Source organism: Diprion similis, chromosome 4 (assembly GCF_021155765.1).
Source record: "Diprion similis isolate iyDipSimi1 chromosome 4, iyDipSimi1.1, whole genome shotgun sequence".
Taxonomy (NCBI): Eukaryota; Metazoa; Arthropoda; class Insecta; order Hymenoptera; family Diprionidae; genus Diprion; species Diprion similis.
The window spans coordinates 16,175,450-16,201,637 of NC_060108.1; the positions used below are offsets into that span (position 1 = coordinate 16,175,450).

General features: G+C 38.5%; 2 protein-coding genes across 7 annotated transcripts; both read right to left on the reverse strand.

Moving 5' to 3' along the window:
• Positions 1-4,665: 4,665 nt before the first annotated feature.
• Positions 4,666-13,696, reverse strand: LOC124405267 (sodium-coupled monocarboxylate transporter 2-like). 5 transcript variants are annotated; one of them, XM_046880031.1, is made up of 15 exons: positions 13,575-13,696; positions 9,680-9,861; positions 9,409-9,568; positions 9,262-9,327; positions 9,129-9,180; positions 8,554-8,621; positions 7,461-7,615; positions 7,245-7,385; positions 6,776-7,000; positions 6,506-6,689; positions 6,323-6,409; positions 6,043-6,212; positions 5,759-5,917; positions 5,503-5,660; positions 4,666-5,110 (listed from the first exon to the last, which is right to left on the reverse strand). In XM_046880031.1, the coding sequence occupies exons 2-15, from the start codon at positions 9,856-9,858 to the stop codon at positions 5,106-5,108; spliced, it is 1,809 nt and encodes a 602-aa protein (XP_046735987.1). In that variant the 5' UTR covers positions 9,859-9,861; positions 13,575-13,696; the 3' UTR covers positions 4,666-5,105. The 5 variants fall into 5 exon arrangements, with proteins under 5 accessions (XP_046735987.1, XP_046735989.1, XP_046735986.1 ...); XM_046880033.1 differs by lacking the exon at positions 13,575-13,696 and adding an exon at positions 10,947-10,964; XM_046880030.1 differs by lacking the exon at positions 13,575-13,696 and adding an exon at positions 10,644-10,934.
• Positions 11,873-19,270, reverse strand: LOC124405266 (endoplasmic reticulum transmembrane helix translocase). Of its 2 annotated transcripts, XM_046880028.1 has the most exons (19): positions 18,908-19,270; positions 18,344-18,609; positions 18,033-18,261; positions 17,750-17,903; positions 17,521-17,673; positions 17,249-17,431; positions 17,003-17,140; positions 16,715-16,835; positions 16,501-16,655; positions 16,232-16,407; positions 15,901-16,140; positions 15,604-15,822; positions 15,332-15,521; positions 14,984-15,220; positions 14,562-14,898; positions 14,289-14,457; positions 13,828-13,971; positions 13,575-13,701; positions 11,873-12,907 (listed from the first exon to the last, which is right to left on the reverse strand). In XM_046880028.1, exons 1-18 carry the CDS (start codon positions 19,172-19,174, stop codon positions 13,594-13,596), a joined length of 3,486 nt encoding a protein of 1,161 aa, XP_046735984.1. In that variant the 5' UTR covers positions 19,175-19,270; the 3' UTR covers positions 11,873-12,907; positions 13,575-13,593. The 2 variants fall into 2 exon arrangements, with proteins under 2 accessions (XP_046735984.1, XP_046735983.1); XM_046880027.1 differs by having other exon boundaries at positions 11,873-13,701.
• Between the last annotated feature and the right edge of the window lie 6,918 nt (positions 19,271-26,188).

Consider the following 26,188-nt stretch of genomic DNA (forward strand, 5'->3'; position numbering starts at 1 on the left):
CAGCAAATGTCACGGATTACGCACGTGTGAAACGATGCCGAATCGGTGTAAATGATTTAATACTAAAATTAATCTGCCCGCACAATTCAGCTAGTGAATTCGTCTACATGCGTGACTCTGATACATAGAAGAACGAATCAATTGATTACAGGGAAATAAGCCAACAAACAATTTCGGGTTTCAAAAAGACTTGATTGTGCGTGTGCCGAGGATCGAACCCTTCAGAGTTATAAGTGGAAAGTGGAAAAAACCAACAAGAAATAGTATAACGTTCCCTATACATTATCGAGCTAGAAGTAAATAGGTTAGCAGCGATTTTGCTTACCTTTTAGCAGCAATACGAAGTAGCGATCGGTGTGCAGCTGGTTCAGAAAAGCGATACGATTGCTATGCCTTTGATTAACGATCATCTATCACTAAGTATGTACACAACTCTTGTTCCACTAAGCACTTCTCGCGATATATCGACGCACTCGTTCCGGCACTACATTCAGACGGTAACTTTATAAAACACTCGAAAGGCTTTTTTTTCGGGGAATTCGAAAACAAGGGAAATTGACGCGAACTTAAAGGCACATGCGCAACTCGCCGATCAAAACTAAGACGACGATGATGATGAATATCGTCGATAACACTTCCCGGTTCTGTAATGATGTTGGGAAAAAAACAAGCAACAGAAGCAAAGCCGTTACGAAGTTTCGACCGGCATAAGCAATCGTACGTCATTCAATCGTCCGACGACTTCACGTAGTTCACTCTGAAGTTGTATATACGACTTTGGAGTACAAGGAAAACTATTCACTCATATACTTTACGCACATTTAGCCGAAAAATATCGCCGAAAGTTACAGACACGAGCCGACACAGACGGCGACGAAATGAGACTGTCAACATTGACAAGATGGCGTCGTTCGTGTCCCGAAAACAATCGACGATCGCGGGTCGTGGGCCGAATATATGCGTGATATATACGAATGCTAATGGAATCGGAACAATTCGTGAGACGATACGGCAGAACTCTTTCGCCGCATGGATTCCGAAATTCATCTTATCTTTAGCATTTGATTGAATTTCGTTAACTCGCGTCCATATTTAACGAAGATTAACAGTCTCGCGATATAATTAGCTTGACTGCGCAGAAAATTTTCCTTCATGATTACCTTGAATTCGCCGAAAGTTACAGATACGAGCCGGCACAGATAGCGACGAAATGAGACTGTCAACATTGACAAGATGGCGTCGTTCGTGTCCCGAAAACAATCGACGATCGTGGGTCGAATATATGCGTGATATACGAATGCTAATGGAATCGGAACAATTCGTGAGACGATATGGCAGAACTCTTTCGCCGCATGGATTCCGAAATTCATCTTATCTTTAGCATTTGATTGAATTTCGTTAACTAGCGTCCATATTTAAGGAAAATTAACAGTCTCGCGGTATAATTAGCTTGACTGCGCAGACTATTTTCCTTCATGATTACCTGATAGAAAATTTAATTTAGCCAGGGTTTCTCCCGCACATGTATACCTGTAATCAACCCATTAGGGGTAAAATGCGACGAAGTGTGTGTATCTCGACTCTATCGCGTACCTGTAGGAGGTTCCTGCCTTCCATACACACACGCGTCGAGATCGCTAACGTGCAGGAAGTCGGGGTATAACAGAGGCTGGTCGGTAAACAATGCTTAATTAGATAATTATTATTGCGCCTCGGGACGTAATTAAGATGCATCACTCCTCTCGGATACTGTAGTGATTCATTACGCTTAGTGTCTTACCTGTCGCCCGCACCATTCCGTCCCGGATGACAGCTGGTGCACCGCCGCGTCCCGTTCAATCTCGTTAAATATGAAATATCACATCGCTCGACCGTGTACGCCATGTAAGTCCGCGATGCGGAAACATGGCTAAATCAAATCTAACGACACGGCTATTAACAAATTGATGATACCACTTCCGCTCGAGCATTGTAAAACTTCTTTTACCAGACTTACTCGACGATTGCTGCAATTTTATCATACAACGGGAAAATTTCAATTTCTCTGGATACCCTTATCGTATCAGTCTGAATTGGTTATTATTGCCGAATAAGGTCACCTGACGTAGTTATAAAATTTTAATTAATCTAAATGATTACAGAAGGACTGGGCAGGTGTTTTGAATAATATAATTGTTTCTGGGATTGTCACTTTGCAATGCGTCATCTGGTGAAAAAAATCACCGTGTTTTACGCGTGTTTAGACAGATTATTGATTTTATTTCATTATTTTATGTGACATGAGTAATTCGAAAGCCCAAGAATTACGATTTGCCTCCATTCAAATTTTAAACCTAGGTTATTTGCTGATGAAATAGCGCCGATAACCAGGCTATGACGTCATGAGGACATTTTTCAATATCGAAACACTAAACAGCATTGAAAGAGGGCGACGACAGTATAGAATTGATTGTATCAGATATTTGCAATGTGAAATTATGACGCGGTTGGTCGCGGTCCAATTAATTGAGCGCAAGGTCCCCGATAAAGTACAAAACACACAGAATTGGGTAGGATATTCATGTGCTGATTGTGAGTCACCCACACCCAGGAAGGAGGGTATTTGCACGAGATTGCAAATAGTCTCGTGCGGAATCGAAGCTAACTCGAGCGAAAAATTGATAAATTAGTTATTCCGTTAGTCTGTCGGCGTCAATGTTTGAGATCCTTGCTTTCCCCGGCCTCCTCTTCTGTACGCCTGACTGATTGTGGGGTAGCAAAGACGCCTTTTGCCCAGAGAGCTTTCCTGGAAGATCCCGCGTTGTACACTCTGTATAAATACACGTCGCGTACCCAAATTTCTCCAATACCATCTTAAGGATATCACCGTTTGAACGGCTTTAGGAATTCGGAAACTATGATTGAATTCCATTGAAGATTTTTCGAAACAGGCATAATCAACGTTCGATAGAAGACGACTGGCAGATTCGCGTGTCTAAACCGCAATCTGCCTGTATTATATGCAGGCGAAGGAGATGGAAGGGTAAGATAAGGATCTTAAGCGAGAAGCGTGCGCCATGCATATATACAACCTACGTACAGGTATCGTGTGTATGTATGTAGATATATCCACGCAATTGTGTATGCATGATATTTGTTTATCATTACCATGGAATAAGACATGGTGCAGAGGCAATGGGTGGCTCGCAGCTTCGTGGGAGTCATAGATTCGAGATCCATACCTACGGAAGTGCAGCGTGTATCCCCTTCGGTAAACAAGGATTTAAGGGTTGAGTTTAAACCTCAGGTTATCTTAGCTCCTGGCGTTGCGGCGCCTCGGCTTATCCCTAATTCCTACATGCGGAATGTACGTAGACGACACATTTATAAGGTTTACGGCATATCTCGGCGTGCGTCTTTGCTCCCGCAAATATTCAAAGTACGCAATCACCGCCGCGCCAAGGACTCGATCTTCCAATTAACCGTTGCCCCCTTATACCACGTGTGCCGATCTAAGTATGTGTTTAGGTTGGTGTATAGATGGTAGAAAAGGGATTGAAATTATTCTGCGAGATGGCATAAGGGATACAGCGGGCACCTATGAATATACGCCCTGCGGATTTGGCCACTGAATTCAAGAATTAGTAACAATAACGCAAGTATCCCCGGGCACGAAGTTTCGCACATATATAATAGAATAAGACGCTGTAATTGTATCACCTTGCAGCTGCCTGCGGAATATCTTCTGCGAGAATATACACGCAGCTATGAACCAGAATTACAGCACGCCTGTTTGTCGAAATGATTATCCCCGTATGTGGTAGTGTGTCTGCACAGTGTCTTTCCTATCCGAGTTCAACATCTTCGAAGTGCCATTTTCCAGCTAGAAAAATAACGTATTTTAAAGAATAAATTTCTTACGCTATTCCAGATTTGTCGGCAACTGTTACATTATAGTTTCAACTTCCTTTTTTTAGAGTTACAATTGCTGCGAAAAATGCATAGACAATTTATTCAGAGACTAAAGCCTTAGTTTACCAAAAAAATCATCCAAAGAAATAAATTTGAAAGAAGCATCAGAAATGCAGCCTGCGGATCCAGGAAGCCAGAGCTAGAGCCAGGTCCAATGACCAGGAGATCGTCTGGCGGAAGAGCACAGCGTGCATCGACAGTTCGGTAACTGAGTTTGTTCGATTTTCAAGCCTGAGTGGGTTGGGTGTGTACTTGGTAGTAAGCCACGCGGGACCAGCCTGGATATGAGCTGGGCTTGTTAAGCGAAAGCTCTGAGCGTCAAATATCCTTATTAGGCGGGTGCAAATAGCGAACCGTCGCCGTTTACCTACGCCATAAATTCAATTTTGCTGTCGTGACTGCGGTCGGTCAAAGCTCAACATTCAACACGCGCACACCATCGCAATTTCATCCACCATAGTCGTATACCAGAACGTGTGTTACAATCCTGCAGGGTTCTGGAATCTGCGCAATTTCTCTACATCGAATTACATGTTATACTTAAACGTAACAGGAAGAAGTAAAAAATGCAGCATATAATTCTTGATCCCAAAAAAATGATCGAATAGAGTTCATGAATAAATAGAACTCGATTCAACGTTTATGAATTTTTCCACTTTAATTGTAGAACAGAGTTTCTTACCCACATACCTCTACATATTTCTTATTGTCTGTCTGCAAATGGATTTCCCGTATAGGATGACATCCACAACGTAGAAAATACTGGTTTCTCTGCCATATACGCAGATTAACAATTATTTTCGAAGAACTTTTCCACTGATAAGATTATCGTTTGAAACGAGATCAGCGTAATTATAATTTCAATAGAGTATTCAATTATTATACATGCACGGTCATTTATTGGAAATGATAATCGTTTAGATCGTAAGCGCGTCCCAGGATTGACTTGGCTTCGCATATCGCTGGTGTTCAGTAACGATTAAAAGACCCTACATGTATACCTATGCAATGCCAGAAATGACAGTTTTCAATTTAAATTGAATACTTTTCTGTAACAATAGTGAAATGATTCAAGTTTATCCGCTATTAATTATTGTTTACACAACACATCATGGTGCAGTAACGTTGAACAAACGGTTTGTTGCAGGTGAGCTTCATTCTGCAACATACAAGATCAACACGCGTCGATATAGAAGTAAAAAGACTTTGAAAAATTCTTTGCTTCCCATTTTTATGCCGGTTTTCTATTTCATTATTTATAAAAAGGTTCTTTTCATTTTAATAGATAGTTGCAACTTCAAAATTCACTATTTTCCTTTTCTCTTCCTTTCTCCTTTTAGCTTAACTAAATCACGACCTTCGTCAATTACATGAATGTAATATAACGTATATGAATATAACATTTATTAACCCGTAGTTACCCGTAGTAACCACACCGATACAAATTTGCACCACCTAACGTAGTTGACACGTATGACTTGATAGAAGTGTGGTAACTGCGAGTCAAGAATTGTTACAAATTTACCATCACGTGAAGTTTATTTAACCTACCGGATGTGTCGTAACTACTCGTAACTATAACCAGAGGTTTATCGACCGTCTTCAAGTCGCCAAGAAGAAAATCATTCGCAGCATCGTGAAGAACCGCGTCCTGAACCGGTTGCCTCCACTTTCTAAGATCCTGCACTTGTTTCTGTTCAGGAAGCCACCTGGAAACGATTCACATACATTAAATTTACAGAGTAACATTAAAGTAAGCGACAAACAAATATGTTCGCAAAATTCGAACACATGTTCTCACAATTACCTGTAAATTACCGGCGATAGCAAATTCCTGTCTACTGTTCGTGGATCCTTTGGACCCGTGCACAAGGTCACTAGATTACCAACAACGATAACCACTATAGCTCCCAGGCCGGCTATCAAGTGATAAGATAATCTGTATAGCGGAAAAACATTTTCCTCTCTGAAAAGAAAAGAAATTAGATTCTGGCGTCTGACTTCTACGTGTTCGAAATTCGCAAAACATGGTGCAGCTGTTCAGCTTGTCAAAGCAAAACCAGTTTTGATTCACTGAATAGAGATACTCACCCCTGATGTTGAAATAATTCGAGAAAATTTTCGGTCACGTTTGCAGGACACTGAGACAAGTTGACCGGTAGTTTTTTTGGACGAAGTTGACCAGCGCCAGTTGCAGCATTGGCGCCCAGACTGGCCCAAGCTGCGATGGTGAATCCTGCAATCGCACCTACAAATGCACCCTGCAGTATTTAATGAGAATGGAGTATACGTTCATCTTGATCGTGAAAATCACCGGCCAGTAAATAGTCTAGCTTCGGTGAAAATTTATGCAATAGGTCCGCGGACTCACCTTTGAGTTTGCCCAAGGGAACAGCATCCCGAGTGTAAATACTCCGAAGGAAGTTCCCGCTGCGATCGCTGCCAGACTTCCAGTTACCTGTGCAGCGAAAGTTGTTCACGTAGCAATGAATATCACATTAATTTTATAATCACACAAGGAAGAATAACGAGGTGAGATAACGAGTTTATATACCGCGAGGACACCGCCGAGACGTTCGACTAGGAATATGAAGGCCAAAGCAGTTATGCCGAGGAGAATAGCAACGCTCTTTACGAATATAGTGGAACACCTGTCGCTGGGCTTCTGCCTGAAGCATCCCTTGACGAAATCCTCGAGCAGAACAACCGAAGTAGAATTTATACCCACGGATAGAGTGCTGCGGCATAGAATTCAACGGGTACAAGGTAACGCGCATTGCCTTACAGAGTGAAAATTTAAAACACAATTCATTGGACTTATTACCTCAACGCTGCCCCGAAGATACCGGCGACAAACAATCCTGGAATACCGTGTAGATGACCAGCGATTTCCATCACGTAAGCCGGCAGCATTTGATCGTCGGCAAAAACGAGGCCTGATGCTCTCGGGTCGCATCTTGGTGGCGACCACCAGGCCAACAGTACCAAACCGCACCAACAGCAAATCGAGATGAAACTCATAACCCCGCAAGTGAAGATGCAAATAGCCCTAAAAAACTATCGCGATGAAGTGATCAGAGATAAAGAGAAAGGGGAGCTGATGTGAAACCTATTATCAAATACGCAACGATATTTAAATTGTGGATTATACAGCAACCGGAAAGCACCGTTCATCGTGATTTGGATTCGGTGAAAGTTATTAAGGATTCAACACTTTCGCGATGAGAATCGAGAATAATTTTTTCAATCAAGCGATTAGATATTTTTTCCAAAAAAACGTCTCCACCACTCACATTTTAGCAGTCTTCATGGTCGACAGGGTTCGGTACCGCTGAACCATCGTCTGATTTACGGATATGTAAGCCGTGCTGTAGAGCCAGGAGCCTATTGATACCGTCCATAATGTGTGTCGCGTATAGGGAGACGGATCGAGACTGGATATAAAGAAACGGAGGGGAAAACAGTGTTATTTTTTTAGTCTGCGATATTTTTACACGGATTATACCAACTTTAAGAACTCAATCCTCTTCGCTTCGACAGCCCGTTTCCAAACTTCGGAGGGTCCTCCGACCTGATAAGTTCCAAGCAAGGTCACCACTATCACTGCCGATACCATCACCGCGACCTGGATTGTGTCGGTCCAAACCACGGCTCTCAGTCCTCCCTGCAGAATATGAAAGATTTTCAAGATTGTAACTCGCAATGCCATTCTAACAGAGATACAAAGTTACTACAATCCATCCTCATTCAATATATCTACCTATTTAAAATTCTATAAATTTTTCTGATTTTACAGATTATAAAAATTTATCATGTTCGATAACGAATATTTCTAGTTTCGAATAAAATTTCCTGGCCTTTCCCTGATAATTTTCGATTTTAACTGTTCTTTTAGATTTACAATTCGAAAAACCCTAAGCATATGCTACAATCAATCACACAAATATTACCGTGATTAAATTATCGTTTTTTTGTCATATCCACGGGCCTACGGAAACGTACGCGTTAAGGTGTACTTTATTTAAGATGTTGACGAATTTTTGCCGCCCCACCCCCCAAAAATTTTACCTCAACTTTAAGATAATCCGCTTTGTGGTCGAAACTTCTCATTTAAATAACGTGGGAAAAACTTTTTTTCTCAGTATATATTTTATTGTAAAAGTAATAATGTCAAAAAAAAATTTGTAACTGTGATGTTTTAGTCAGCAGTAGTGCTACATTCTGGGAAAAAAAATTCACATCATCATACCAGGCAATCTAGACGAATTGCACATCCTCGGACCAAAAAAAATTAGATTTCGATGACGTGAATTTTTTTTTGAGGTAATAGCACTAATGGCCGCTAAAACCTTGCAGTTGTAAATTTTTTTCAACATTATTACACTAACGATAAAATATATGCCGAAAATGTGTGAGAAACACATGTAATTTTCAAATGGGGAAATCATTCTGTTGGTGGCGCGGGTTAGAGTTGAGGTAAAAATCTGAAAAAAATTAGACAATTGTTTTTAAGTTATTTGAAGTTGAACTGGGGGTGAGTCGGAAAAAATTGGTCAACGCCCTAAATACGAGACGCCCTAACAGACATAGTTACAAACCTACCAGCACAGTATAGAAGACGCATACCACGCATACCACGGTTCCTATCAGATGAACGTTGATACCACTGACTGAAACAAATACGGTAGATAATAATATACGAAAATGTCAAAATGAAATAAAAAAAAAAACACTAATACAATTGCGTGCAAAAGTTTCGGACCGAACTAATTTTTGCCAATAACTTTGACATTAGAAGAGATTTAAAAAAAATGTAAGTATTGTCATATAAACTTGATCAGGTATGAAAGAAGAAAAATATATAATGTAATATATAAAATTCCATTTAACAAAAGTTTCGGACCAAGTAATTAAAACTACGATTTGCTTCTGTGCATTTACGTTTTCAACTTCAAATTACTATGACAAAGGGAGCTCGAGTTTGATCACACTTGTGTGAGTATTTTTATTCTTTCATTGTAAAAATTCGCTAGTTATGTCTTTCGAATGCCTGATTAAGTTTATATGACAATACTTACATTTCTTTAAATCTCTTTTTATATCAAAATTATTGGTGAAAATTAGTTTGGCCCAAAACGTTTGAACGCAACTGTATGTATAGGATTAGTATAAAGTACCTTGATTCAACGCCAAAGACGGAACGTAGACCACGATGGACTGGTACAGGACCTGAAATATAGATCGTACGAAAAAATGTAACACAAACGTATATAAAAAATTTATAATACAACAAATGCTGGGACGTCTTACCGCGTCAACAACGAAGATGAGAGATATTAGAATGCGAACTTCTCTGTTGAATCTGATCTCGAGGTACTGAAAGTTTTTGCAGGCGTTAATTAGGCTTCAGAATTGCATATCAAACAGATGGCCAAAAAAATATTAAAGAAAAACAACCTCGTATGCAGAGTTTAGTCTGAGACCGAAGAATACCGGAAGATACACTGTGGCAACGGTGATTCCGGTAAAAAATATGCTGAATATCGTCACCCAGTACTGAGTTCCAAAATTGTATACTTCAGCCGGTGTTCCAAGTATCGTAATACCTGAAATAAAACTACGTACGAGTTGCACTGCCGATTAAAATTCGCACACATCAATCGGATGGATAATTCGCCGATCGCCGATGTGATAATCAATCGATTAAATTTCTCTTGAAATCGCTTACCTGGCGATCAAGGAAGACGATACGGGAAGAAGACCCATGTGACGTCCGCCCAGGAGATATTCCTCCGTGTTGTACTTCTTACTTCTGCAGTAATGCCAAAGTCCTGCCGCTGCAGAGGCGCACAGCATTGCGATGAACACGATCCAGTCACTCCAATGAAGGTACCAACGATCGGCCATCGTCTAAAAATATGGACAGTTCAAGGGGGTTTCGAAAAAACAAACTGAGAAAACGACAAAGCAGAATTTGTACCATTCATTCGGCTAGAATTTTATGCCTCTATCAATCTCTACTCTCACGTTTTTTCCGCGGTAATCTGTAGTTCGAGTTGATATATATCTGACAACGAATTTTGGGAAGTAACGTATATTGCAGGATTCCACGAAAATATGAGAGCTGATTTTCGTTCTTTCTCTCCAACACCGTTATCACAATGTTTTACACAACGGTACTGTACACAGTTGCAAGTGTAAATACATTTTGGCATGACGTCGATCGACGGATGTTTGTTTTGAAATTCCTACATGCATATCGTCGGATTTAAAACTGGTAAAAGTGCCAACGTCCGTGACATAGGCGACATTGAGACTAGTTTAGGTTCACGGTCTCATCACCATGACTCGGCGTGGCGAACGGCTCGAAATAAGTTAGCCCTGCAAGTATTGCGTAATTTTAATTCATCGGGTCGGCGGCAATGGATCGTTCAGAGTTATCGCAAAACCCGTAATTAAAACTGTAAACCATACGATGCAAACTCGGATAGGTAGGTACGTATAACGCTGCACTGTGCACGAAGAATTTTCAGATGACGTTGAAGACAGCAGAAAATTGGCAAGATTCAAAACGATTTTCAAGTACTTTAAGCACATCGCAATAACTATGAGAAAAAACTGTCTCCGTCTCTAAGTTGAGATGCAAACTTGATGCAGAAAAATATCGTGTTTTGTGTATAGTATATGCGTACCTTTTCGAATAAACAGCTTTGGAGCGAAAATTCGAGGAGCTTTTATCTTTCCACCGTGCTTATCTTCTATCTCACAAAGTGCAAGCGAAAGGGTAGGGAGACGCGATCCTGCGGCGGTAACAATTTTTATAAATGTAGACGGTGTATATTATGAACCGGGACGGTGATAGGTGTAAGGTCTAAACGTAATTGACGACGGAAGGCGAGACATTCTGCCTCGCAGCAGTCAAGTTCCGAATTGCGAATTCAGCGATACGACGCAAGACGTACGAGGGAGAAGTCCGCTGCGGTCGAAATACCTACAAGCGCAAAGTCCGTCTCTGTGCCCGGCGGCAACTTAATTTACTCGCCAATTAACATTCGAAACATTGCCTGCGCGATTAAAGAGTCGATTACCAGGCGCTCTCGAAAGACGAAATCTCGTCTAATCATCCATCCTCATTTGCTAAGGTCGCCTGCGGTAAAAGCGACTGATCGCAGGTTTACGTAATCACGGTTTAATATTACACGCGATTTGGTTTGCCGAGCATAGAGACCTTCTTATCGATCAAAAATATCGTTGTGAATTGATGTATCGAATGAAAAAATTCTCTTTCTTAATTCTTCTGCTCGTAACATGTGTTCCGTTCCAAGATTATTATGACTGTTTGTGCACGTGGTCAACAAGCTCTATAATAATACTGTCTGATCAAAAACCATTTCTTTTGGTCTCGTAAACCTGGAAACATTTCTGACATATACGGCGGGATTCAGACCTAAGTTCATAAAAAATGCGGTATGATAGAAAGTTTTTATCGATAGATTCCTATTTTAAAGTGTAAAAAATGAAAGGACCGATTCGTGGAGCTAAATCCTAACAGAACAGTATAATTAAGCACAAACTAATAAAAGCCGAGTATAACAACGGCAAATTACCGTTTTTACCGTGATTTATAACTTATAACTAGATTAGAGCTATCAGCTTATAATATATTGTATACAATCACTGCAGATTACGTATTCGCAATCAATCGCACGTTCGTAATAATCTAGTTTTTCAACAACCGTAATTAAAACCGACCTTCAAATTTGGACTATCTTAAATTCAAACAGGTACCTATTATTAAGGATTCGAAAATATTAATTACAGTATAATCGGCTCACTTTTCAAGTCTATTCAGAAGTTTTTAAGGGACCGGTTTGACAGGGCAGCTCAGAGGATACGTCAGTCATTAGTCAAGCGCCAGGTGTCATTTTGATAAAGGAATGATGTTCAGTATTTATTGATAATGTTATTAGTACTGCTATAAGATTATGTTACAATACTACACGTCTCACCTTCAATTCAAAATCACATTTGCCTTAACATAGTGTATTTGTATGCATGTGTATAAAATCTGTCCCCAATTTACGGACGCTTGATAACTTACATCCTACAGATTGAACTGTCTATATCATAATAAATTACAGTGATATAAACCGATCAGGAATTTGCAGAAACCAAAACGAAAAATTTGGATAAATTAACGTGCAGATAACTCGTAGAACCTACAATTTGTTTTGTCACCCGTTTTCTTATCTGTTCTTCACAAATTCAGTATTGAAGTATTTCGTCAAAGTTTAACATCTGAAATTGAAATTCTAGAATCTCGATCGATTTACATTATCGTAATACCGAGCATAAAACTGACCACGTAGCAGAATGAACAGCTCTCCAAAGTAAATGGCAGTGAAAAAGAAACTAATCTGGTTGTGTATAAGCTACGCGGTACAGTTTTGCTCTCAAACGTAAGTTTCCGCAAATTTATCACTCTTAAAACATTAATGGTCTAACACGTTTCATTACATCGATCGATTACTCCCAAGGATGGAAAGAAATATCCCGTTACGAGTCCCGCGCGCGGAATGTGTATAAATTTTGTTAGTAACGATACCAATTTTACAATCTCAATTTTAAAAGACGTGGCGCATATGTGTAAGTGCAAAAAATGTTTAAGCATATAGCTAGCCTTTGATTTTTATCACTTCTATACATTCTTTGATGAAAAATTACGTCGCACGGACTCGTAAAGAACGGGTGGCTTCCTCGAGTAATCGATCTAATAAATATGCTTATATACGCGACCGTATGTACGTTTATATACGTATCGCTGTTTGCATACGCAAATGCAAATACCTAATATATACATATACTCATCTGAAGTACTCCACACAGGATGTCTTTCGAACTAATTGACACTAAGAGAATTTTTGTAGAATAGTGTGCTTTGTCGCTTGACAAAATCCTGTAATTATAAGAATATATTCATTTAGAGGCCGCGTTACACGGTAACACGATCAATATCTTCCTATACGCAGCCTTACTCTGCACTCCAAAAGGCGGTCTTATCATCAAACGAGTTGTGAGTCATTTTTATCGTCATTCTAACTCCAATGAAACTGTGCAAAAAATAGCCGTGTTTTATGACTGTACGGTTTCTGTTGGTTGAGCAATCACAAATCGAATGGCGGTATGCTTTGCATTCCATGTTTGTGGACTCGTTTATAAATTTTTCAAAAATCTTACCGAGATCACAGGTACCAGGTTACATGCTGCGTAATCTTAAATTTATCTGCTTAATTGCATGTGCTAAGTTGCAAAAATATTCGAATTACGAAAATATCTTAGAAAAGTTTCAAGGAGGACATGACAGCGGATTCGGTGTAAATATTTTGTGCTACTAATTATGTTTAGGCTAGATTATACGGTTCAGAATACAACTACTATAATATATAAAATACGTAAGGTTAAAATTTTTACGACATATTGTTTCCCAACAGATTCCTCCATGAAACTAGATTGAATATTGAATTTTACTAGAGCATTGATTCAACTGTAACACTATCCAGCCGCAGAATAAGGCTGTTGATTTATTAGAATATTTTTGAAAATCAACTATATAGCTAAAATACTTAATCAACTATCTGTAGATCATAGCTTCTGGTATTTTCCTTCACCAAACAGCCACCGGCATACTCTATCGACAATGTACGCAAATAGAAAATCAGCAAACAATACTTGCACCAGAATTAACCGAAACTGCAAGAGAATAAAAATATTGTACTATACATGATTCACAGAGTTTCAAGTATCAAAATTTCGTCAACATTTTCTTAGTTTCCGATATTTTACATTCACTACTAAAAATCGTGTAAGTATACTTACGTCTTCTGGAAATTCAACAATTTCAAACTGAGCTGATATTTCAGGCAAGAACCCGCACGCCAATCCTAGGATACACAAGGAACTACCGACCACGCTATACAAGAGGGCCTTATTCTCAGAGAGGCTCTCCATGTATGGATGTCCCTGAAAAAATTTGATTAGACCAATTTGGAATTGTAGAGGCATCAACAGAATTTCTTCACCTGATGCATTGATGAACGGATCTAGCTGTAACATTGATCTATTTTAAAGAAATATTGCCCTGATCTTCCTGATACCGATTATTATAAACACAAATAGATTTGAGTCAAGCCTTCTTCTCTCGTGTTCCTGAATTTCCAAGTTACCTGATAATCTTTAATTTTCATTCGAACAGTAAAAAAGTGGTGAAAATAAGTTTGTAACAAAATAATTAGACAATCTTTGATGAATTACCCCGGTATTTCAAATTTTCTACTTACCCTATAGTTTATGGCGAAAGTAGATATCTGGAGAGCCATAGATATTATATAGACAGTACTGTTCACTAAATCCGCTTGGAAAGGCTCACCATCTTCATCATCCTCACTTGATGACGACGATATGCCTGTGTCATCATTCGGGGCAAGTAGTGTAGCTAAGGTATCATTTCTAAAAAAATATAAGTCGACCAATCATCAAATTAAGATACGAATTCATGAAACAGTTAAATGATTTATGCAAGATAAATTTAGGTACGATCGCATATATCTTACCTAGGTGAACGAATGGCAGCTTCTCGGACTAGGAAAATAAGGCAGATGAAGTGAACTGCAAACTGAAGTAGCACCGTTAAAATCGTGTATAAATTAAAAATATTGGGTAACGGCCTCTGCTTAGACAATGTCTTGAGTGGTTTTGATCTTGAGATGAATAAGAAACATGAGGCTGCCAAAAGTCCTTGCAGAGTGGCTTGAGCATCACTGAATTTAATTCCATCTAAATACAGAACCGACTGACTGTAAGCAAGAACAAGAGCGTTCAAAGCAAGAATTTTGAACATTTGCAGTGTGGTGACCAGAGTGCAACGACCCTGCTTTATCACGTGGCAAACTGGAACAGAAAATACAACGTATATAGTAGAAGAATATCGACAAAGTTAAACACAATATTATCTGGTATAAAATGAGATCCGTACTGCACTGAATAGATGACAGTTTACTAGTGAAAGGAGCAGCTATAGATGCGTCCCCCAATTTTACTAATTGCGATTGATCTTGTTCCTCCAATTCCTTAAGGATCTTCTGAATCTTTGCCTGTGTACTATTTGCGTGTCTGGAGTTGGTTCTTGGGCCATTAACCACGCTAGGAGGGGTGGGGCTTTCTCGTTTTTCAACGGGAAGTCTCTCTGGCGCATTTGAAATGATGGCAACCCCTAGGAAAAAATTAAATGGTAGGGTAAATGAGAATTATGGAGCTACATATACAATGTCCTTTAAAATTAATTATAAAGTCATTTCATGCAACGTGCATGTGAATAACCTACCGACTTGAGCGTGTTTCAAAGCCCCTACATCGTTTGTTCCATCACCACACATCAGTGTCGTGTACCCCAATTCTTGCAAAGCAGTTATAACGAATTCCTTCTGCTTTGGGGCAAATCGTGCAAATATTGCTATATGCGGTAGTAGTTGATACAGTAAATCTTTGTAGTTTTCTTTTAGAAACGTCAAACCCTGCAGAAGAATAATGAAGACTACTAAAACAGTCGCGTCATTAATTAATGAATAGAATAAATTTCGCAAAAGTCAGTCTTACCTCGCCAGTAATACATAGTGAATAATCTTTCCAAAGCTCTTTGCCCTTCTTGCTATCATCTTTCGAATTCAGTTGCAAATTTTTCGTCTGGTCCACACTTTCCCATATCCACCCACTAGGAGTTTGCGTTAATATCAATGTTGCAGTCTTTTTTGTAAAATGTAATTCCCGGCCAACATGGCAAGCAGTTAGCGGGTTGTCACCCGTTATCATAACTACCTGAAAACATAATTTTACAATTTATTACGAACTGCAAATACTCGATTTAACAATCGAATGTGAAGATAAAAGTCATACCGAATGAGATGCATTAATAATCTCTTTTATAACAGCTTTTGAATCAGTCTTTAGTGGGCAGCTAATTATCACAAATCCGGCAAACGTTAATTGTGACTCCAACTGGTCCCGAGTCATGTCTCTTAGTTCCTGAGCAGACAGCGGGAATGAAAGAGTGCGATGACCTAGTGCGAGGACCCTTGCGCCACGGCGAGATAGCGATAAATAAGTAGAGTCATAATTTTCTGGTGTGGATGAGAACTGGAATAAAAATAGTTATTTAAGAATTCTTTGATCATTTAGACACCGTACCAAACTTGTCTACTAATTTATTACATCTGTTAACATTTACCATTGACTTAAGTGTCTCTGGTGCTCCTTTAACAGTTACAATATAATGCGGCTCTGTAGAACCAGGAGTTATGTAGCCAGCTACAACTGACATTCTCTTCAACGCGGAGGAAAAATGGTGCCTTTGGAAAATTTTTAATCCAGGGGTTTTTCCTTTCTTTGCAATAACAACATCACCTGAAAGGTGAATGATATCAATGTTATACAGCAATGTGAAAAATTATAATTAAGAATACCCAACTCCTTCCTTGAAGAAACCAAAATATGTACCTTTCGTAAGATTCCAGTCGACTGCAGACAGAGTAGCTTTTTCAAGAGGATCTCCGACTATTCCATCGTCCAATTGAACCAAGGAATGGCAAGTTGCCAATACTTGTACACTCTCTACAGGACACTTAGACAAAGGAATTACATCAGACTTCCCACTGAAATATTAGCCATTTGAGTAAGCTTGTTCAACGGTAAAAGTTCGTGAATGACTTACTTTATTCCTGCAATTCCTTCTACAACCAAATCGTCACTCGTTAAGGTTCCAGTTTTGTCAAAGCAGCAAATTTCTACCTTTCCAGCAAATGGAATTCTGAAAGGCTCCGTACAGTAGACTCCTGAACAAGTAGAAAAATTATTATTATGCAATGTAATATATGTACATTAAGATGGGTTGAAAAAACTTGAAGTTTCTGCACCGATTTTAATAGTGAAAATTTTTGATGCCTTTTTAAAGGGGCTTCTTTATTATTAATATTATTATTATTTCTTAATTGGGACCCACCTAGTTTAGATAAGGCCAGTAATGACGTGTTGACTGCCAGGGACAATTCTATTGGTAATTCTGGTGGCACAACGGATGTGAGAATGAGAGTACACTCGAGAAACAATTTGTACTTATTTCTTGTCGGATCTTCACTTCCTGAAATCGATGTTAAGTGAATAATACATTTTGCTTATAAATGATGGGATCAAAATAATAAAGATTCGATAGGACAATCGCAACTGATATTTGACAAGATGTCGGTACCTTTAATCCAAACATATGCAGCAGCTGCAACTGCGAAGATCAACAGGAATAAGATAAAGCCGAATGTCTCCAAGTTGTTTGCCGTTACTCGTTTTACTCCGAACAGAATAGTTCTTAATAGTTTTCCCTGTGACGTTGAAAAACCAGTTCGCAAAACATAAGCCACACAGCCATTGTCAGTTGCTGTTGAAATAGGAGAAAGAAGATAAGTATGTCAATGAGGTATTTTGATACTATTGAAACAGACAATTCCTGATAATTATTCAACCTGCCTCTAAGGCCTGTTGTACTTTTCCCAGGGGACGTATGCTGGACCACTTTGGTGCCGCCGAATAAGACATGTAGTTTACTATCCCCTTCAATATTCAAATCTCTGTTTCCTTCGAGTCCCTCAACAGGTTCTTTCATTTGTGGTACTGACTCTCCTGCATTTCATTACACGAGTTAATAACGCACATATTGGAATTAAAGAATTTGTATCAAAACTTGAATCCATATTACCAGTCAACATGCTCTCGTCAACAATGCAAGGACCTCTCAATAAAAGCATATCGCATGGAACTAGGTTGTCATTCTGTGATCGTGTGATAGAAACAATATCGCCAGGAACCAGTTGATCAGTAAATATAGTTCGCCACCTTCTGTTTCTGTATACCTATACCAAATTTTGTTCGAAAATTGATTGTATTACGATGAAAATGAATAACTTGCAAGTTTATTCTTAACATGATAATTTTACAAAATATTTGATTAATTATGAAAATAATCATGTTTCAAAACTTACCATTATCATGTATGGCTTATTACCCATTTTGCGAATTTCTGCCATGTTTCTAAGTTGTTGCTGCACCAATGTGCACTCAAACATGATAAGCATAATGAGAGTAAAGATGCTGTAATACCAATATTTGTCAAGACACCACAACGCAACGCAGAATACTTGAAAAACAAAGAACGGGGCAATGGCACGCTCCTTAAAAAGCTCTCTAAATTCAGGTACAACCATATCGAGACTGAAAGAAAGATTTTGTGATATTAAATTGCACTATTTGAGGATACAAATGCATTGAATAACAAATCAAAATACTTTCTTACTTATTTTTGCCATATTTTTCTTCAGCAGCCGTAACTTCCTCTGCTTCCTGATAACCCTTCCAGCTATTATAATGCTGAATAGAGTTCGCAACAGGAAACTCTAAGCCCTTGAATGTCTTCTTGTCTGGATCCCATGAGTACTTGGTCTTTTGGAAGATGAACCACGGTTCTTGACTACTGCTGTGATGTAGTACGACAAGCTCTGAACCTCCATTATTCGGTGTCGGAACAACTTTGGCTACTTTAGCCGTGTACGGATCGTTCGTCTACGAATAACATGAATAATTACAGATGCATAGAGAGAGGAGCTTAATGAGTAAAAGACCGTTGGTGTTTCGAAGACTCGTTAACGGTATATCAATTCACGCGTCATATTTTTTGGGAACGTGATGAGAGCATGACATAAGAAATACGAAACTCCCGCCATCGTAGCAGAAGAATAAATTGACATGGCTGCCGTGTAAGGAAAACATATTGCCCGATTTAAACCTAAATAGTTAATTAGGGATGACAAGAGTGTCAATTACTTCGGCGAGAGTAGGGGTAACGATGAAAAAAACTTACAGAGCTGCAGTTTAGAAAACTTTGCACGTGAACTGACCACTGACAACATAGGCAGACGAAAATCTGTAACAATCCAATAGCCGCAATGCCCACCAAACCAGCATCATAATATTCGTCGATTCCATAAATAAAAATCCAACTATAAATCCACACAGCTTGTAGGACAACAAATGGCAGTATGTAACCGTTAAATAACAATTTTCGAGGTACGTGCAGTGTGACATTCTGCACGAGTTCGTCTACCCGCGTTTCAGACATCGTCACCATGATTACTGGACTCTACGCCGTCGAGAAAGAACAGACGAACTACGGGTACGTAGACCGACAGTGAGGTGCTTAAAGTGCTAGAAACACGGTAGATCCCGAGTCACGGCGTTTTGCGTTAAGATCTGCATACAACGTATTTGCGGCTGCAATGATGGCAATTACTTATACAAAGGCGTTCATTTAAGGCACTGAACCTAATACGTATGCATTGTACAGTCAACGTCATTATTGCATTGTATTCATCGTAGACCGCCAACAAAATACTTATGAATTGGAAATACCGCAAGAAAATTCAGAATTACTTATTTGGGTCCCTATAAGTTTGTTAATTCAATTAACGTTCATTTTATGGCAAATCCGAATGTGCAGCGTGCGCGCCAAAATTTGAGTTTTCCTAGTATGTTAAGGGGCCTCAATCATATTTGTACGCACCTGAATAGGAAAGACGGAGATTGGCTTCCACCGGTCGCTATCTCTTTCTACCAGCTGGTAATATTCCACCGGCCTAAGCGTAGTAGATACTATACGTCGATGATTTTAACCAATCAGAACATCGGTAGGATCGGTAGCGTCAATCAGTAGTCGTCTTCTGCAGTACCGGAAGAGCCTGTTGAAATTGTCGGTAACATTATTATCGATCTGAATCCTATGATGTCGATGTTTTTATAAATAAAGTTTCCGATTCTTGTCTTATGTCAAATTTCTCTCAACACGTATTTCATTGCATTCAAGCTCGTCAATGAGACGTGAAAAACAAAAAATTCCCATGACCTTCTGTTAGTTGTTTTCAAATCTACGACTGCCGCTGCGACATGCAAAATCTGGTTGTGTTGTGTGCCACTGCCGTGCACAGCGTAGTCCGACCGATCGATATCGGTCTTATTGTTAGACGTACCGGTCAAAAAGGCGAGCAAGCGTCGCTCACACTGAAATAGAGTTATACTAGACGCTTACTCTCGTGGTGGGGGGCTTGCAGAGAGAGATAGCTCTACCAGGGATCTCGGTCTTTTTATGTACTGTCCCAAACAGAATGTTATTCTCGTGAACAAACCGCCTAACCTGGTATGTGTTTTGTTTACGTGGACATCATTCTGGTTGGGACTGTACAGAAAAGGACAGAGATCCCTGGTGGAGCTATCTCTCTCCGTGAGCAATATGCTACCCCCACCACGAGAGTAAGCGTTCCAGTATAAATTTATTTCAGTGGTCGCGTAGCCTTCATTCGGCTCCAATCAGTGCTCGGTGGCAGTCGTGTCTGAAGAGTAGAGTTTGCTCCGATTCAAATAGCTCGACGAGTGCTGCGCACTTCAGTGTTATAATCAGTGAATATTTCTAGTAATTTACATTCGATAATTACTACGCAACATGCAGAAAAGTAACTCAAAGAATCAAAGTATTATTAACATCAAAACAGCCTGCAAATTTGAAGGTGAGTTACGTTTGTTGCATTTAACCATCGTACGTGTGACTTGAAGTTGCCTCTGCCGCAGGGTGTTGTGTTTTGTTTTTTTTTTTTTTGCCCGCGCATTTTTGGCAACTACTCGATATATATATATCGACTGTTGAAAAACCTTTCGATATGAACTCGGCAAATTGAAGTTAGGTACATATTACAAATTATTCATGTAGATTCTAACGGTCACCGGCTACGCAGATACCGAGTTAATAAAACTGTAAGCGAGTTAAACAGTCAGCAGAGATTGGTTTTTCAACAGTAATCTCGATCATTCTTCAGAATAATCCAACATGCGTATTACTTTTTTTATTGCAATGAGGAGATACGTTGGTTGTATGGTGACTTGGGTTGACAAAACTGACCTTGTGAGAGATGACCTTTGTTTGAATCATTGTTTCTGATTTCGGATCGCACGTAGCGCTCTCACAGGTCTATAAAATGCAATTATCGCGTATATAGGTGACTTTAGCACCGATTCTTGCGCATTGAAAACAAGTTTGATGAAAAAAGTAGCGTCGGTCGGGCTTTAGGCTGCATTGTTTACATACAGTGGTGCTGTTGTGGTGGCTTGTGCAGCTTACCATTCGAAAACATACGGAGATTCGTGTTTATCACTGTGACTGTTTCCTTGAATTACGAATCAGCAAAGTCATCTTCGTTCGAGTTTCTTTTTGAGGATCGACATTATAATACGTCGTTTCGTATTCTATTATATTATCTTTTTTCGAAAGTTCATATGTTACGACGTTACTTATTTTCGGATTTCGGGTATCTCGTACGTTCGGCAGCTTAGTTTGCGCGTTTTAAAATTATAATCTTATTATATGTCTGACGATGACGAAGTATATAACTGTGAAAACCAAGGAACGTAAACGATTAATTATTATTTAATCCTCGTACTTTTTTTCTAAAAATAGTAGTTAAATTATGTGTGATTAGTAGACCGATTTTAAAGTCATATCGTGGTATCTTACCTGTTTACAGAAACGAACTACAATAACGTTGATTGGTGGTAGTGATTACCTGGATCGAGTGACCCTATAAATAAATCCTGGAAAACATTCTACATTGACTAAGGCGATCAATTTACTTCAGAAGAGCAACAGGTATAATGCAATCGATTTTATTTTTCAAGTCTAAGCATAATTATTACAACACGTTTGAAATATACCTACGTGCTGAATACTGTACGTACATGGATTTTGGAAATTAAATATTAACAAAATCTGGTGTTGTTTTATCTGATTACAGAAATAAACTGCAGCAGGACTAATCGAGGTTCGCTATTATTTGAATTGAGTCCAGCAATAAACATCGAAAAATAAAACTTAACATCTGATCAGGCTTCAGTGCTGTTGAAAAATAAAAAACAGGTACATGATCAAGATCATTTGCTACTACACCATCACGATTACAAATTCACTCTAAGAAAATTGACCTTTTTAGTACAAATTCAATATTATTCACTCCTTAATTACGTTTCATAAAAATGATAATAAATTTTCAATGCTTTCTATCATTAATTCTGTGGTTCATGTATCGGTGCATCAAAAATGACTGATTTTTATGGAAAAAAATTGTTTGAAATAGACAGTTTCTAATGAAACGAAATCTTATCCAAGTATGTTGCACGAATATTATTCTGTTATATTTTTATTGCAGTGTAAAAAGTGCATCACTTCAAGATTCAACCTGAGATCGACCAGAACTACTACATCCAAAGTGTGGGCATCCCAGAGGAGGTGAAAATTGGTGAGTTTGCATGTGTTTAGGTTACGGGTATTTCCCTGGTATTTCCCTGTCACGTGGCGTGGCGGTAACAATAATATTATATCAATCTTCGATTTCTTAGCTGCATGGGTAGGCTCATTCGCAATCGCAACGGTGCTTAACTTTCAGTTGAATCTTGGTTTTTTTTACACTTTGATTTACCGTAGCTTAGTTAAAGTTAGAAACTTTGCACGTTGCTAAATGTGGAATGAGCATCGCGACAGGTAACCATCACTCATTCGCAAATCACAAGATCGAATCGTATTTCGCTCCTGATGTAATAATCTAGATTTGAATTTGACAATTATGTCGTTTAAGTGGTGGTTTCACCTGAGGTCTGAGTATATTCAGTTATTTACATTATTGTTGAATCGATGACACTACAAAGTCTAGCATAAAGTAACGTAATGAAATTGCATCTTGTATTATGAATCATTTTCAATTTTTCAACAAGCAACAAGTATCTGTCAACTGTAAGCTTAGCTCGTTTAGAAAAATGCTGATTGGCATACAGGATGTTTTTAATCCATTTTACAAAAGGTTGGTGTACCGATAGTCTACCAGTATTTTCTAAAATAATGCATACAATATCAGGGTTGGCACGATACAATCGCGATACTGTATTCTCAGTAGGCAGACTATGGTACAAAAACATTTTGCTCCCTACAGGTAATCAACGAAAAAGTAAGTGACAGTGACCACGGCGCGAATGAGGAAGAATGATGTGTGTTGGAAAAAATGGAGAATCGTTTAGATCGAATATAGGTAACCGGGTAGGTAGACGGTCGTTTTGGGATCCGTCGCGGGGTTTGATGTGGACGTGCGTGTGAATCTTTTTTCAAGATTTCCGTTGGGTGGTTCCGTTGGGAATCAGGCGAGGGTAGGAAGGTCGCGATGTACCGTGATGTTACAAACTTTTGTAATCCACAGCGTCAAACTATCACAGACATTTTTCTCCGAAAACACTCGAGAGACTGTATACGAGTCTATAGACCATTTGTCAGTATTTAAATATTAGAGAGGTTGAATTTTCCATTTATTCTCACTCTGCAATTATTTACTAGCCGTTATTCAATTGAATTATTCAGTCATTATCCATCACTATTTCATTCAATTAATCTCTGTGATCGTTTGAATGGGCAAAACGCATCTCTGGACTATCTATCGCGTTCCGTGGTACGCTAGATAGGGAGAGATGCTGAGCTCGAAGACTTCGCGTCGAAGAGGACCGCCGACCGTCACGCCACACAATAATGCATGCTCTCCAACCTCCCTCCCGGACTTGATTCGTATCTGAGAACAACAATCTGCATCGCAGTGTATCTGATTTGAAAAAAACGTAGATGTGGATTGGGTTTCTACAGAGTTTTTACGACAAGTCCTAAATATTAGAAATTTTTTGACAATTCATTCGAGTGCGCCTTTTTGTGCGCCGAGTAATCAATGAAACCGGACGCGCTTTTAACGCAACAATTTATGATGCGAATCGATTGCTCGTGCCTTTTGCGCATCGATTTCGCTAATAGTACATACGTGGAAAAGTAAAGCACTCTTGATATACTTAGCTTTCAGCAATTGAGTCAATTTTGTTATGAACAAACAAGTTTTCAAGTTTGACCGCGCCTTTTGCGCGTCCACTTGATACCTTGTGGTTATGAGAGAAAGCGCGGCATATGTAAGCCGCTGCTCAACGCGCGAAGATATATCTGGGGTGAACAAAATTATTTTTTTTTTTAACTATGGTATTACTTTTTCTTCCAGAGCAACAAAGCAATTTTTTTTTTACAAGTACACTGATACCTATAAATTCCAGTCGAACAAACTATTTATTTCAATAACTCTTGGTGAGAAATAGATAATGATTAAAAAAATATGCAATTTGCTGTCATTATTAAAAATAATAGAGTTAAATTTTGTTGCCGCGAATATCATGTTGGACTCGGCATAGATTTTATCACTGTACTTGTAGCAACCTTCTCTGTTGCAGCTAATCAACCGTTTCCTCTGTTTACAGCTAATTAAACCTTTCGTCTGTTTCAGCCAATCAAACTTTTCCTCTATTTCAGCTAATCAAACTTTTCTTCTATTTCAGCTAATTAAACCTTTTGTCTGTTTCAGCTAATCAAACTTTTCTTCTGTTTCAGCTAATTAAACCTTTTGTCTGTTTCAGCTAATCAAACTTTTCTTCTGTTTCAGCTAATTAAACCTTTTGTCTGTTTCAGATAATCAAACTTTTCCTCTCTTTCAGCTAATTAAACCTTTTGTCTGTTTCAGCTACTTAAACCTTTTGTCTGTTTCAGCTTATCAAACTTTTCCTCTGTTTCAGCTAGTTAAACCTTTTGTCTCTTTCAGCTAATCAAACTTTTCCTCTGTTTCTGCTAATCAAACCTTTTCTCTCTTTCAGCTAATTAAACCTTTTGTCTGTTTCAGCTACTTAACCTTTTGTCTGTTTCAGCTAATCAAACATTTCCTCTGTTTATGCTAATCAAACTTTTCCTCTCTTTCAGCTAATTAAACCTTTTGTCTGTTTCAGCTTATCAAACTTTTCCTCTGTTTCTGCTAATTAAACTTTTTCTCTGTTTCAGCTAATTAAACCTTTTGTCTCTTTCAGCTAATCAAACTTTTTCTCTGTTTCTGCTAATCAAACCTTTTCTCTCTTTCAGCTAATTAAACCTTTTGTCTGTTTCAGCTACTTAAACCTTTTGTCTGTTTCAGCTAATCAAACATTTCCTCTGTTTATGCTAATCAAACTTTTCCTCTCTTTCAGCTAATTAAACCTTTTGTCTGTTTCAGCTTATCAAACTTTTCCTCTGTTTCTGCTAATCAAACTTTTTCTCTGTTTCAGCTAATTAAACCTTTTGTCTCTTTCAGCTAATCAAACTTTTTCTCTGTTTCTGCTAATCAAACCTTTTCTCTCTTTCAGCTAATTAAACCTTTTGTCTGTTTCAGCTACTTAAACCTTTTGTCTGTTTCAGCTAATCAAACATTTCCTCTGTTTATGCTAATCAAACTTTTCCTCTCTTTCAGCTAATTAAACCTTTTGTCTGTTTCAGCTTATCAAACTTTTTCTCTGTTTCTGCTAATCAAACCTTTTCTCTCTTTCAGCTAATTAAACCTTTTGTCTGTTTCAGCTCATCAAACTTTTCCTCTGTTTTAGCAAATCAATTTTCCCTTCTTATCACCAATCATAATTCTTTGTTATCTAAGCTAATTTCTTTTTTGTCTATTTCAATACTAGTCACTGAGTTTAATTGGCTCTACTGACAAATCAACATTTAATTGTTTAGGTCTGGTTTAAATTATCTCATACATGTATAGTTTTCGTTATGTTCTTGTTTTATTTTAGAATAGAGTTTCGACCCGAGTGTTGATCATCGGTTTCATTGATACTAGAATTCTTAAAGACTGTACTTTTTGTGGTGATTAGAATTCTTTTTCCTCCTTTTCTCCTCTCAGTAGTTGGATTGCATACAAAAACAAATTTATCATGATCGTTGAGATCAATTTTACATTTCTTCTTCGTGGAATAGGCCTATTGGGGATACCACGTTTAAAAAAAACGCACTGAATGCTCTACCCCTAGTGGTGGTGTGGAAACGAGCTGTTACTATATTTATATGAAATAACAAATGTATTATCATAGTTACGATTGTCTTCATCTTCTCATGTATATACATATTCAAGATTGAAAGGGATTTCAATTGAATTATATTATTACAATTTATTGTTACAATCGTTATATGGATCTTATACTTTTTTACGCAACTGGACTTTTTTAGAATAACCAT

Bases quoted from the DNA above. Each gene is read 5' to 3' on its own strand.
- LOC124405266 (XM_046880028.1), bottom strand. From the start codon at position 19,174: ATGGTGACGATGTCTGAAACGCGGGTAGACGAACTCGTGCAGAATGTC. The intron at 18,262-18,343 runs GTAAGAAAGTAT...TCTTTCTTTCAG, and splicing joins GAAAAATATGGCAAAAATAA to TCTCGATATGGTTGTACCTG. The intron at 13,972-14,288 runs GTAAGTAGAAAA...AAATTTTTTCAG, and splicing joins CTTTCGCCATAAACTATAGG to GGACATCCATACATGGAGAG.
- LOC124405267 (XM_046880029.1), bottom strand. The intron at 9,328-9,408 runs GTTGTTTTTCTT...AAAAACTTTCAG, and splicing joins GACTAAACTCTGCATACGAG to TACCTCGAGATCAGATTCAA. The intron at 6,410-6,505 runs GTATATAAACTC...TTCGCTGCACAG, and splicing joins GTCTCGGCGGTGTCCTCGCG to GTAACTGGAAGTCTGGCAGC.